This window comes from Hippoglossus hippoglossus, chromosome 16, assembly GCF_009819705.1.
Source record: "Hippoglossus hippoglossus isolate fHipHip1 chromosome 16, fHipHip1.pri, whole genome shotgun sequence".
In the NCBI taxonomy this organism is placed as follows: Eukaryota; Metazoa; Chordata; class Actinopteri; order Pleuronectiformes; family Pleuronectidae; genus Hippoglossus; species Hippoglossus hippoglossus.
The window spans coordinates 10,890,328-10,902,629 of record NC_047166.1 but is presented as its reverse complement, the minus strand read 5'-3'; the positions used below and the strand labels follow the sequence as shown (position 1 = coordinate 10,902,629).

At 41.5% G+C, this 12,302-nt stretch overlaps 1 protein-coding gene across 1 annotated transcript; it reads left to right on the top strand.

Moving 5' to 3' along the window:
- The first annotated feature begins 2,286 nt into the window (after window positions 1-2,286).
- On the top strand, window positions 2,287-7,226 carry slc50a1 (solute carrier family 50 member 1). Its single transcript, XM_034611502.1, has 6 exons — window positions 2,287-2,512; window positions 2,815-2,892; window positions 3,419-3,542; window positions 3,652-3,813; window positions 5,961-6,080; window positions 6,181-7,226. The coding sequence occupies exons 1-6, from the start codon at window positions 2,445-2,447 to the stop codon at window positions 6,286-6,288; spliced, it is 660 nt and encodes a 219-aa protein (XP_034467393.1). The 5' UTR covers window positions 2,287-2,444; the 3' UTR covers window positions 6,289-7,226.
- Window positions 7,227-12,302: the final 5,076 nt, after the last annotated feature.

Below are 12,302 nucleotides of genomic sequence, written 5' to 3'. Positions count from 1 at the left end.
TATCTCTCTGACTTCTTTTTTAAAATCAATTTATGTATCAACCTACATTGGATCTTGAAATCCCACTGAGCTTATTGAGATTTTGACGGATGGCAATTTGCCAAAGGCTCCTACCCGATGAAATCTCTCCAGCCCTCTTCAGATTTCCACCCCCAGGTCTTCCCCAGCCTCTATTTCCTCAGCCCCCTCTCCTCTGCCCTCTACATCTTTCATCCCGGGTGACACAGCTTGCCCTGGCTTAGATTTCACAGTCTGAAAACCAAACATGAGAACCGAGAGGGGGACGATGAAGGGGAGATAGCGCGGGATAGTGCGGGGAGAGAGGCCCACAAGCAAACTGACAACCGGGTGCGAAGGTGTCACTCTCACCTCTTTCGCGCACTCTCTTTTTTTTTGTTTGCCCTTTACATCCTCTGTTGAGGGAAAGCTGAACATCCGTCCACACAGTGGTACGTTGGAATGAAGAGGAGCAGAGGGCTTAAACCTCAGAGCTGACTGAAAAATGTCAAATGTCACCATGTCCTGTAAAACCATGCAACATATACGTTTCAAAAACCAGAGCATAAAACAGAACTGTTTGTTTTTCCATAATCGCGTCATAGTTTAAATTCCCTGTAGTGATCACACGCTCTTAGATATCTTGTTGCAATGCAGCACAATATATCACTACACGACAGCGTTCTATTGAAGGAAGAGACCAAACATGGAAGTAGTTATTATTCAGTTCTATATGATGTCATATAGAAATGTTCAAAATTTAAAATCCTTAACTCGCATGCATTGTTGCTCAGTTACAAACGCACGTCCATCAATTATTTGCCATTGAATACATGGAACAAGATGGATTGATATAACCTTAAAGAGCTTCATTTAAAAATCATCTTCACAAAAATGAAATAAATAACAATGTGATAGACAAAGCAATCCAGTATAATACACAGGAAAACACTGGAAAATGAAATGTCAAACAGATGCAATCTCATAAAGGACTGAGGGGAAATGGAGAAGAAGAGGTGAAAAATTACACATTACACATAATTACAGTTAAAGGCCAAATCCAAGAGATATTCTGAGAGATGAAACTGAAAAAAAAAGGTCTGCGGCAAAGGATTCACAGTGTTTACAGTGTGTGTGTGGGGGGGGTTTCAGGTACTGTGTGTTAAAAATACCTGAACTTTGCTGATTGGGAAGGCAGCAGTAGTTCTATGTTTTGATTCACATGATTAAAATGAATCCTTATTTTAATTTCGATGTGATATTAATGAAATGACAGATACCAGCTCAAATCTACTACTAATATAATGAAATTAATCAAATTATAGTTGTGCACCCCTGTTGAGAATGCTTTTAATTTTTAATTTAAATTTTGAAGCCATCAGTATATACCTGCTTTTATGGAAACTATGGGTCCAAAAGTTTACGGCTTTTTCTACTTGTGACCGCTCATTATAATATAATTTGTTGCAGCATAAATATAAATATATATAAAATGATATCAAATCACTCAGTCTTCTTGATCCCATCTTCAACTGGTTCAACATGCTACATCAAGAGTTTGAACTAGGTCATAAAGGGGGAACGCCTCTCTACACTGGTTCCCTGTCAGCTACAGGATTCTTAAGATTGTGTAGAATGCACTAAATGGTCTCACCCCGTCCTATATGTCAAAACACCATGAAGTCGATGAGGGACTAAGAGTTTGGGGAACATGGCCTTCTCCACCGCTGTCCCCAAAACTCTGGAACTCTCTCCCTCAATAGAATTTTTTTTAAAAAACATCTGAGAACAGATTTTTAATCATCAGCCTTTCAATGTGCCTTAATTGTTGTGTTGCTAGTATTATTGTTGTTACTGTTATGATTGTTATTACTGTTATTGGTGATGGCAGTGATAATAATTGTCTCCTTTTTAATGTCACTGTTATTTGTGTGTTGTAACCGGTTTCTTCTTGTCCAACACCTTTCATTGGACTGTTAACCCTGTGTTAACCTGCATATGACATTAACCTGCATATACATTTTCATTTATTTTGCACAAATATCAACAGCCTCTGTCTTTCTATCCTTCTCTTCTCTTTTTGTGGAGTGATACTTATTCATCCACTTCATCCTCTGCTCAAATCCAACATCTTTTTTATTCATTTATTTTCTTCAAATCCAACATCCTTTTAACAAATTCTCTCTACGTGATGACGCAGCGCTAAACGTACGCTCGCGTTGCAGTATCCCATTGGACCAAATCCACCCCACCGGCTTCAGCAGGGAGCCAATCACCGGGCAGAGATCTTCGGCACACTGATTGCAAACACGGAAATACAGCGAGAGGCGAGAAACGACAACGGAGTTAGTTTATCTGTGGTTTCAAGCAAATTAAGCTTTCGTGAGTGAAAGCACGCAGGATACGAAGCAGAGCTGGTTGTGTGCTGGACGTTTCTCTGTCGTCCCATGGATTTGCTGCAGCTTCTGTCATGGGCCTGCATCGTGTTCACGGTCGGGATGTTCTCGACTGGACTGTAAGTTTGTCCTGGTGATTGATGGCTGCTCCACATCCTGGTTTACTCCTGTTTGCTTTAGTGAGGCTGCTGGGAAACACGACAGCGGTGACGTGGGTGTTGGTGGTGGCTGCTGCATGAAGTTGTGTTGTTGTTGTTGTTGTTGTACCACACAGATACAAGTGTTTCTTTAAAGTCACAAGTAAACCAAACGTGTATCTCTGAATATGTTTCGTTCTTTATTTCTCTCTGTTCAGACGAGTGCTCTATAAATCAAGTTTATTATGATTTTGTGTGTGTGTGTGTGTGTGTGTGTTTTCCAGGAGCGACCTAAAGAAGATGCGAGCATCCAAAAGTACTGACAACATCCAGTTTCTCCCTTTCCTCACCACATGTCTAAAGTGAGTGTGTTTTTGCACAACCCTGAATCGTTCTCTGGTCCTGTTCAGACGTGGTATCAACATCTGATCCAATCACATCAGGAGACGGTCTGCAACAACTTACTTTTAAGCTTCTCTCCCCCACCTTAATATCAAATCTGACCACAACACAATGACTGACACTTTTCTACATAGCTGCGTGCATTCATCCATTCAGCCCCTCCTGACTCTGCTTTCCCTCTCTCTCTGTCTCCCTCTGTCTCCCTGCACAACAATCACAAACTAGGTTAAAACAACATTTGTTTTTTTGCGAACACAAGTGACATAAGTGACTATTTGCATTTGGGGCTGGGAAGTGAGATCCGATCACAAGTGTTCACAGGAGCCACATGCAGGACGCATTTTAATTTCAGGTGTTAACACATTTGCATAAAGTTGTCCAAGTGTGATCTGATCTCTCAGGATGGATGTTAATACCAGGTCTGAACATTAGCTGCTGTCATCAGTTCAGTGCCACAGGTGTGTCATGCTTGTCTTGTTTCCATAGTAACCTAGGTTGGTTGTATTATGGGATTCTGAAGCGGGATCAGACGATTATCCTGGTCAACGTTATCGGAGCTTTCCTCCAGGTCGTTTACATCATCATGTACTTAAAATACACCAACCAAAAGGTCAGTGTTGCTCTGCAGAAAACACCCAACTGAGGGGAGATCCAACTTGTTTGAGCTGTGAAAGTCCTGCACATCTGTCTCTCAGCATCTCCCTGCGCGTCTCTTTCAGAGGTTGGTGATGTCCGAGACTCTTGCAGCCGGTGTGGTGCTGGTCGGCGGTTGGTTCTACTTCAGCGTGTTCCTCCCCGAGGGAGAGACTCAGCTCAGCCAGCTGGGCTTGACCTGCAGCGTGGTCACCGTCAGCATGTACCTGTCCCCGCTCACCGACCTGGTACGACTCGCGTGCATCACAGACAAACACCGCCAACAGACAAAGTCGGATAAACAATCCAAAGATAACAGTCTGTTATCTGGAATACACAGTGGGATGGTGGGGTGGAGAAAAGTATCAAACAAAATCTGCTAATATGCACAAAGTGAAATTAGTTTATGTAAAGAAAAGTAACTGTCAACACTTGGAATATATATAATAATAAGACTTTTATAAAACAACAAATGCCAAATATGTGTTTGTGCCAGGCTCTCAGATTTGAGAATTAACTTTTTGACTTCCCTGTTTTACATCACAGTCAGATATTAGAGGACAAAGCTAACCCATTTATCGCTTAAATGTGGGCTTTGGGAAATTATGATTTTCTTCTTCTTATTCTTATTCTTATTCTTCTTATTCTTCTTATTTTTGACTTTTAAATAGCTGTATGAGTATTTTTTTCCCATTACATCTAGTCAGTAACAACCCTAACAAATTGGAGTTCATAGCATGGTAACATCAAGATAATGTTGTTTGACTTTGATATAATTGTTCCCTAATTATTTTCATATCTTATTTTGCATTAGATTGAGTTATTTTAAGTATCTTTCATTTAAAAACGATACTTAAAGTAGTTCTTCATTGAATTGCACGATGAATGTTGTCTCAGTCTCAGTCAGCTCATGTCTCAGTGGAAGCTGTTTTTCATGGGAACTAGTCACGGCTGCTTTAATACTCAATAAAACCCAGAAGAATCAGTCAAAGGACGACTGGCTGCTTTTCAAAGTGCAGCCATAACATTGTATAGTCCATAATCTTCAGACCTTTGAAATGAGTTGTTCATGCTCTTAAGTAGCTAAGTAGCCGACTAAAGGAGTAACGTTTAATGATTTATAAATATAGAGTTAATGTTTCCAGTAAAAGTACAGACTTTCTCAGAAGGAAGTCATTCTGTTCACAATCCAGTAAATCATGTCTAGGGCTGTAATTCCACATACTGAATGTCAAGCTTCACAGTATTCACCCAGCACTCTCTGTATACAACTGTAAGCAGCACATTATTTCCCCTCTTCTTCATGTCAACTCTGCACGTGCAGCTATTTACCGGTGAAGGAATAAATCCCTTGTTCTCTCTCTTTCCTTTTTTGTCTACGTATCATCTTTTGGGTCCGTCCACCATCCTGTTTGTCTCCTTCCCTCCATCTGCCTCACACTTCCAAATGACCCACAGAGAGTTTCCTGCCTTTCTTTTCCTCATCTGTGTCTTCCTGTTATTGCCCCTCTGACTGTTTGTTCCTCATCCCCTTGGTTACATTTAGTTTTCTTTTTACAGTTTACATAATGTAATGCTGGTACTACACCTAATGACTAAACCCTAAGCCATCCTCATACAGGTTATTCCAGCTCACTGCAGATGTGCCTTTGATCTTTTAAAGGGAAATTCCATGTTAAGACGATATTCATAAAAATCATACCTGTTGATAATAGAGTTGTAACGACCAGATGTGAGAACATCAGATGGAAGAATAAACCGTCATAGAATTACTGTATGTGGGATTTAAACAAATGCATTTAAAAAACTTGTATCAGACTGTACAAACCAGCTTCTCTGGTTTTAACCCTCCAGTCTTGCCGGTAGGCTTGAACATTCCTGGTTTTGCGTAATTCTGCTGACAAACAAACAGACGGGGGAAAAAACACGATTAGACTTCCAGTAGACAGACATCATCATTAAAATGAATTTGGATTCATTATTCTGGGCATCACAGATGTGGAAGTCTAATATTCACATTTCTTCTTTTAGCTCCGTTTTAGTTTTTCACCAGATCATGAGGAGAAATAAGTTTATCTTTGTCTGCTAAATGCTCCACTTTTTGCCAAAAACAACCTTGTACAGCGTCTGGAAACAGGATTGATGAGACAAAACCCCCCAAAATATAAATGTGGGCTGGAAAACCTAAATCTTAAAAGCAATAAAATGCTCAGAGTGGCAGTGAAATGCAGAGCTATGCTATAGTTGTATTTGCTTGTTACTACAAATTATTCTTTTCACATTGCACATTGCAGTCATTTGATTCTCTGTAAATACAAACACATAAATGAATGCAGCATTCAAATAAAGTTTCATTGTTAACTAATTGTCACTGTGCTGCTCTCCTCTCCTTCAGGTGCAGATAGTGCGTAGTGGTGACGTGCAGTGCTTGTCCTTCCCCCTGGCTGTGGCCACCTTCTTCACTTCAACCTCCTGGGTCCTTTACGGCCTGCAGCTAAACGATAACTATATTGTGGTAAGACGCTTGTGAACGCAGCTTTCATCATTGTTTGATTTAAAGGAAAACTGCCATTGTTTATGTCTTTTCTTTTTCTCCCCGTTTGTGCTCATCCCAGGTTCCAAACACTCCAGGAATCTTCACCAGCCTCCTCAGATTGTATCTGTTTTGGAAATTCGCGTCAGTCAATCAAAGCTCGCCTTCCTATAAGTCAATGCACATATGAGAGCAACATGTGAGACGACACATTTGTAGGTTGCAGCGAGGCTCTTGTCGATAGTGAGACAGGGTCACATGATGAGAAACAGTCATTCCGCGTGTGACTCCACTTATGAAGTGGAGATAATGTCTTGCTTTTGTTGTCTTAGTCATTTTGGGGATTGATATGAAGGAGTACAGTTACGTGGTTTGATGAAAAAATCATGATGTTTTCAAATATGTTTTTTATTCGGGGGTTTTCTGCATCTACTTGTTAAGCTTGTGACCTGTGTCTCCTCTTCACGTCTTTCAAGTGCCTTCTGTTAGGTCATGTTTGCCATCAGTGTCCAATGGCATTTATTGATCTATAAAAAAAACTATCTGTTCACAATCCAGTGAATTGGACCCAATCTTCGTCACCTTGTATGAGCCAAAGATCTTTTGGAGTTGCAACTTGTTGGCTGCTATTTTTATACAAAATATAGTTTCCCTGTTAAATGGTACACATGTAGTATCAAACGATGTACTGTACAGTTTCATATTTCTCACCAGCGCCGGGTGTGGAGATCCATATGTCTCTGAGTTGTTACTTTGCATCACCATGTAGACTGAAGTCAGTAAGCTATATTTGTCCAGAAATGTTTTCTATATATTTAGTTTTTGAGTCTTTTCGATACAGGATGTGTATGTTGGGCTCAAGTCCAAGATCAGATATTATCTAGTTTTTTTGTTAATTCTATTTTTTATATATATTCTAATGAGATTAAATCAAATGCAGGATGAGATTAACACTATGAGATATGTTTACAAAAAATAATCATACTTATCTTTCTTGTGGCTTTCATGGGTACTTACATTGTGTCTGTTTCCTTATTATTATCAGTAGTAAGGACGTGTGTCACGCAAATTCTTCTAAGGGACGAAATATCTTTAAGGTGTTGTGTAAATAAATGTTTATCATAACCATTAATGACTAAGTTTCTGATTTGAAGTTTTGAAGATGGTCAAAAGGAGAAAATCGGTGAAGCATGAAGGCTGCACTTGACCCTTGAAGTACAAAGATTCATGCTGCAGTCTGAGAGTTTTTGTTTTGAACGCAGTAATGAGCTTACATGCAGATGTGTGGAGATAACTCTGTGTGTGTGTGTGTAGTAGGCTGGTTGTGTAAGAGACAAAAAGCCTTGTTTGATGGTGCAGCAGTGTGAATGAGTTTGTTTGTGTAAGTATGTTGATACAGAGAGGGCAGTGGTGGGAAAGCCCATGCCAGAGGTTCTCATCCCGTGTGTGTGTGTGTGTGTGTTACACTGGCCTCTCTTCCTGAGCTCAGAGAGCCTGCCCCTGAAAGAGCATAGTACAGACACAACACAGCATTGTGCTGGAATCGAATGTTATGCAGGAGAGGAGCTAAGCTGAGAAAAGACTGCGAGTCGGAGATAAATGAGTTACAGTTGAAAGAAAACAAGAAAGAAAAGGGGAAAACTTTGAGCAGGAGATGGAGGAGGCAGAGAGGCAGCGTGCACAAATGAGATAGAAGTAGGGAACAGTAAAACCAGGGAGAAGAATCAAAGGATATCATCTGGAAATTTCAGTTTGGTGTGTTTTATTGTATTTGTAAAGTTTAGTAAAAAGTCAAACAATATTGTACAGCAATGCTAAAAACTAGCTGTTGAAGTAGGGTCATGTGTGACCGGGCCCTTGTATCTAAAATGGATGACACATTTCCAACTCCTCCCACTATCCAGAAATGAAGCCAAAAATATCCTGGATAGGAATGCTGCCATCTTGGGTCAAAGAAGTCATTTGGAGCTAGAGTCTGATGAGGGATGGAGCCGCGATAGCGAGGACACGCCTATATACATGTGCTCGACCAATCGTGAGTCAGTCTCAGCTGTCAATCATGAAGGTTCACCCCTTTTATATAATCAAAGGAACTACCTAAAAACACTTTTGGCGAGCCATCATGTCGTCCATCTTTACAGTCTACGGTAGGGACAGTGCTGCTTTGAGTTATGTCACCATGTTAACATGCTCACAGTGCCAACTGCTTAGCATGCAATGTTTACCATATTATCTTATCATCTGCTATTTAGTACTACACACAAAATACACCCAGATGTCATTAGGTGTAGTCATGAACAACAGTAGGCTACAGGGTGAATAAAGGACAAATGGACTTAACTGGACACTTTTTTTTTTAATTAAATTTCATAATCCGATGAAAAAGCTAAAATTTCAGCTAGTGTCTAATTGGCTAAACCAATCTAGGTAGCCACTATCTCTCTAATGGAAAAGTCACAGTATCACCATGGTCAGTGGGTTTATCCCCTGGGTGCCACGAATATCTTTTCAAAATGTGTTGCCTCCCAAAAATAGATGTTCAGATTTCAGTCTGGACTGAAAGTAGTGAACAGACAAAACAAGTCTGAGTCATCACGTCTGCTATTGACTACAAACCAGTGAGTTGGGCTAAACAACCCAGATTCAGTCCCAGATAACGTGGAGACAGGAGGAAAAGGGAGGGTGTGGAGGTTTTAGCAGGAGGACACATGAGTAGCTGAGGAGTCCAGGAGAAGAGAAGGGAGTGTTAGGTGTTGTCTTCTGCTGAAAAGAGACAGACATCAATAAGGTTGCAGGGACAATGCATTGGAGTCAGTCTGGCCCGACACACCCCTCATTAGGAACTATGGCTGCATTGTGAAGAGACACTGTGTTAAATGTTGGACGGGAAAATCAAAGCCCGGCCGTGCTGATGTGTACAGGACTTTGGTCGACGGCCAAGTAGTAACACGAGGCCTGTGTCTTGTGTATGAGTGTGTGTGTGGTGGAGTAAGGGTGAAGGGCCGGTAATCAGCCGAACAATGAGAACAGCTCACAAACAGGATCCCTCTGTTTCCTGGAGTAGAGACTGTCTCCTTGAACAACACACACACACACACACATCGCACACATCCTTTATGCACATTGTATACACACTATGTTGCCTCTTACACAGACACTCTTGCAGTCCCTCCCCAACAAACACCATGTGTGCATTCAGATGTCTATTTTGGTCATTATGGGCGAATTCTGTTCTTTGGGGTTTTGTTTCCGCCATAATTATACACAACTAAGTCTCCGCTTGCATGCAGTCGGCAGCCAGACATTGTGCACACTCAGCATTTAAACACACACACACACACACACACACACACACACACACACACACACGGAGCACACTGGGAGGCAGTCAGCAGCATGTGCACTTTCTGCCATCAGTAAAAGCCCACCTGTCCCAGCTGCTGTTTTGAAGAGAACAAGAGAGAAAGAAGGAATGTGCTTCTCTCAGTTTTCCAGACGACCTCTCACCCATTCCAGTCGTCTCTGCTGCACTCCTCCCTCGACTTATTTATCTAATTATTACCATGAACACTATCTCCCCCCCCCCTCCCCCCTCCACACTGACATCTCATTATTCTCCTTCTCATTGTTGTTTTTTCTTCGCCTTTCCCTGAAACATATCTCTTACTCATGTCATCTTGCTCAGTTTATCAGTCTCCTCCTTCACCTTTTGTACCTTAAAGAAAATACTGAGTTATTCCACATTCTTGCTCTTGCCTTTATGGAATAGTCTCTGAGTTGACGTCCATGTTTTGTAACCTTACACTCAGATCCTCGGCGGTGATAATCAGGCCTGCCTAGTGAAACTGTCAGCCCAAGATTTATGTCGTTTTCATAAGCAGAAGGGCTGTCTCACCTGAGACCCAAAACAAAGCTCCTCAGGTTTGTTTGATATGCAAGAGATTTTACCGATTGACAAACTGCTGCACATAAAAGCCTCTCTAACACAGGAGCTTTGAGTCATAACATTTTCATTGCATGCATATGTATGCACTGCCTTGTTTGTAAATGCAGTTGGCGCCGTTGGTATTTATAGGGGAACCATGTGCAGGGAGCAGCAAGTGACTTTCTATCCCCAGTTCTACCTGGTGGTTCTCCGCCTTTGTTTTGGTTTTATAATCAGCACTTTTCTCCTCAGAGCCCGGAGGTGGCACAGCTGAGGGGCTCACACAAGAACTCAACGCATGCATTGCAGGTTACGCACACGGACCACCTTCCCTTTTTATCATACAAACACAACCACACATGCAAAAATGTGACTCCTCGGCTCTTTCAGCGGGGACAGTTGGTGCTAACAGATCCGTGCTGGGTACTTCTGCCACGGAAATAGATTAACAGGCCGAACCTGCAGGGTGTCCTGGGGGTCTGAGTGTGCTTCACTATGTCCTGTCCTGTCTCAGTCTTCCAAATTGTTTTGCTCCCCTAGCCTTCCTCCTCTTCCTCTTCCTGCCTCTGCTGACCTTCAGAATGGGAGCAGCGAGCGAAGTGATATGTGGACAGCCAGTTATTAAGCTGTCAGCAGACAGACCATGGACCAAAACACTGTCAGCGAGGATGAACTTACACATTTTACCTTAAATCACTTGTCAGGTATCCTTCTGTTTTGCCAGCAGAGCCCATCAGAGATTTAATAACTGTGCTTGACACCAATGAATCTGACAACAGCAGCATTACGTTTTTTCAAACACAATATTTAATTTAACTGGTATCAATAAAAAGTTAACACTGTGTTTTGCTGGTTCAAATGATTATTTTATCTCAGAGACTTCTCATTCTTATTGTGTAAGCGATTATTATACTCAAGTGCAAACGGCCACAGCTCAGCTTGTAGTTAAAAAAAAAAGATGGAGCCAAACAGGTGTTACAGTACAGTTAAGGGCTTTATGAACAGCTAATATTTTTCCAGTCTAAAAATGACACTCACTCACACATAAATACTCCCAGAGCCTGCGGGGGCTTTGGCCCTGTCTGAGCACGCTCGCTCCATCCATCCATCCAGGACACACACATGAGGCAGATTTGTGTCTGTGTTTGTGTGCTGAAGTATTTTTGAAAGGCAACCGTATAAAGTGGATTTGCGTAAGTGTGTGTGTGTGTATGTATATTTGTGTGTGTATATTTGTGTGTGCTCATAGCTGCAGACAAAAACAGTTTTGTTTTGATGTTATTTACAGATTGGCCCCATTAGTGGAGATGCATTTTGTTTGACAATCACTGTTGGAACAAAGTATTGTGGGCAAACAGTGTACATGTTTGTGTCGTGCGTGCATGTGTGCAGCAGAACACACTTGTTCGTTAATGTGCAGCGGTGCTGGGGAAAGATGGAAGACACAGCTGTTCAGGGAACTGGGACTCAACATTTCTGCAGCTTCCTGCACTGTTTGCACATTTGAAAGTTCGCTGCACCATATTCAGCTTAGAACTTATTCTGCATGGCACTCAGCATTTTTACCATTTTGCTCCAGTCACGCGTTTAACTTTGTGATACAGGAAACATTCAAAGACAAACAAAACAGGTTATTCTTATTATTGTTACATAATGCAGTTGAGCTGCTTACTCATCCCCATCATCTGCTCATCTGACACGGCAATGACACAACGACACACAGTTGAATACTCAGGTATTTCACACACCTACTGGTTTGCGTGCAAACACACAGAAAAACATGGCTTCACCTTTGTGGGGAGGAGTTCTGTCATGTAAACACAGGTAAACTAAACTTGGCTGTAGCTAAGATGAAGTGATGCAACCACACTGGGATCGGAGCCCTGAAGAGGCAGGAATCGAGACGAGAGCGAAAACATATTGTTTTTATACACAATCAGGTTTAATGGTGCCAGAGTGTTAATGAACAATCACTGGCGACTGATTTAGATTTTTATAGATTTTATATTTTATAGGTTTTCTTTTAATTTGTTGTCGTGTTATGGCATTTTTGGTATGTGTCGTGTAAATACATTGGCGCTAATTAAGACATGAAACTGCCTGCAAATGAAAATACTATTAAAAAACGATTAAATAAGGAGGCTCCAGGGGGAAACCGGGAGAGTGAGGGAGCCATTGTATTATTCCAGGTGTAACCTCTTCATGTTCAGTCTGTGAGTGGAACACAGCGGCTCCAGGAAGAAGCTGAAAACTCTTCAGTGTCTGACATGTCAACACAG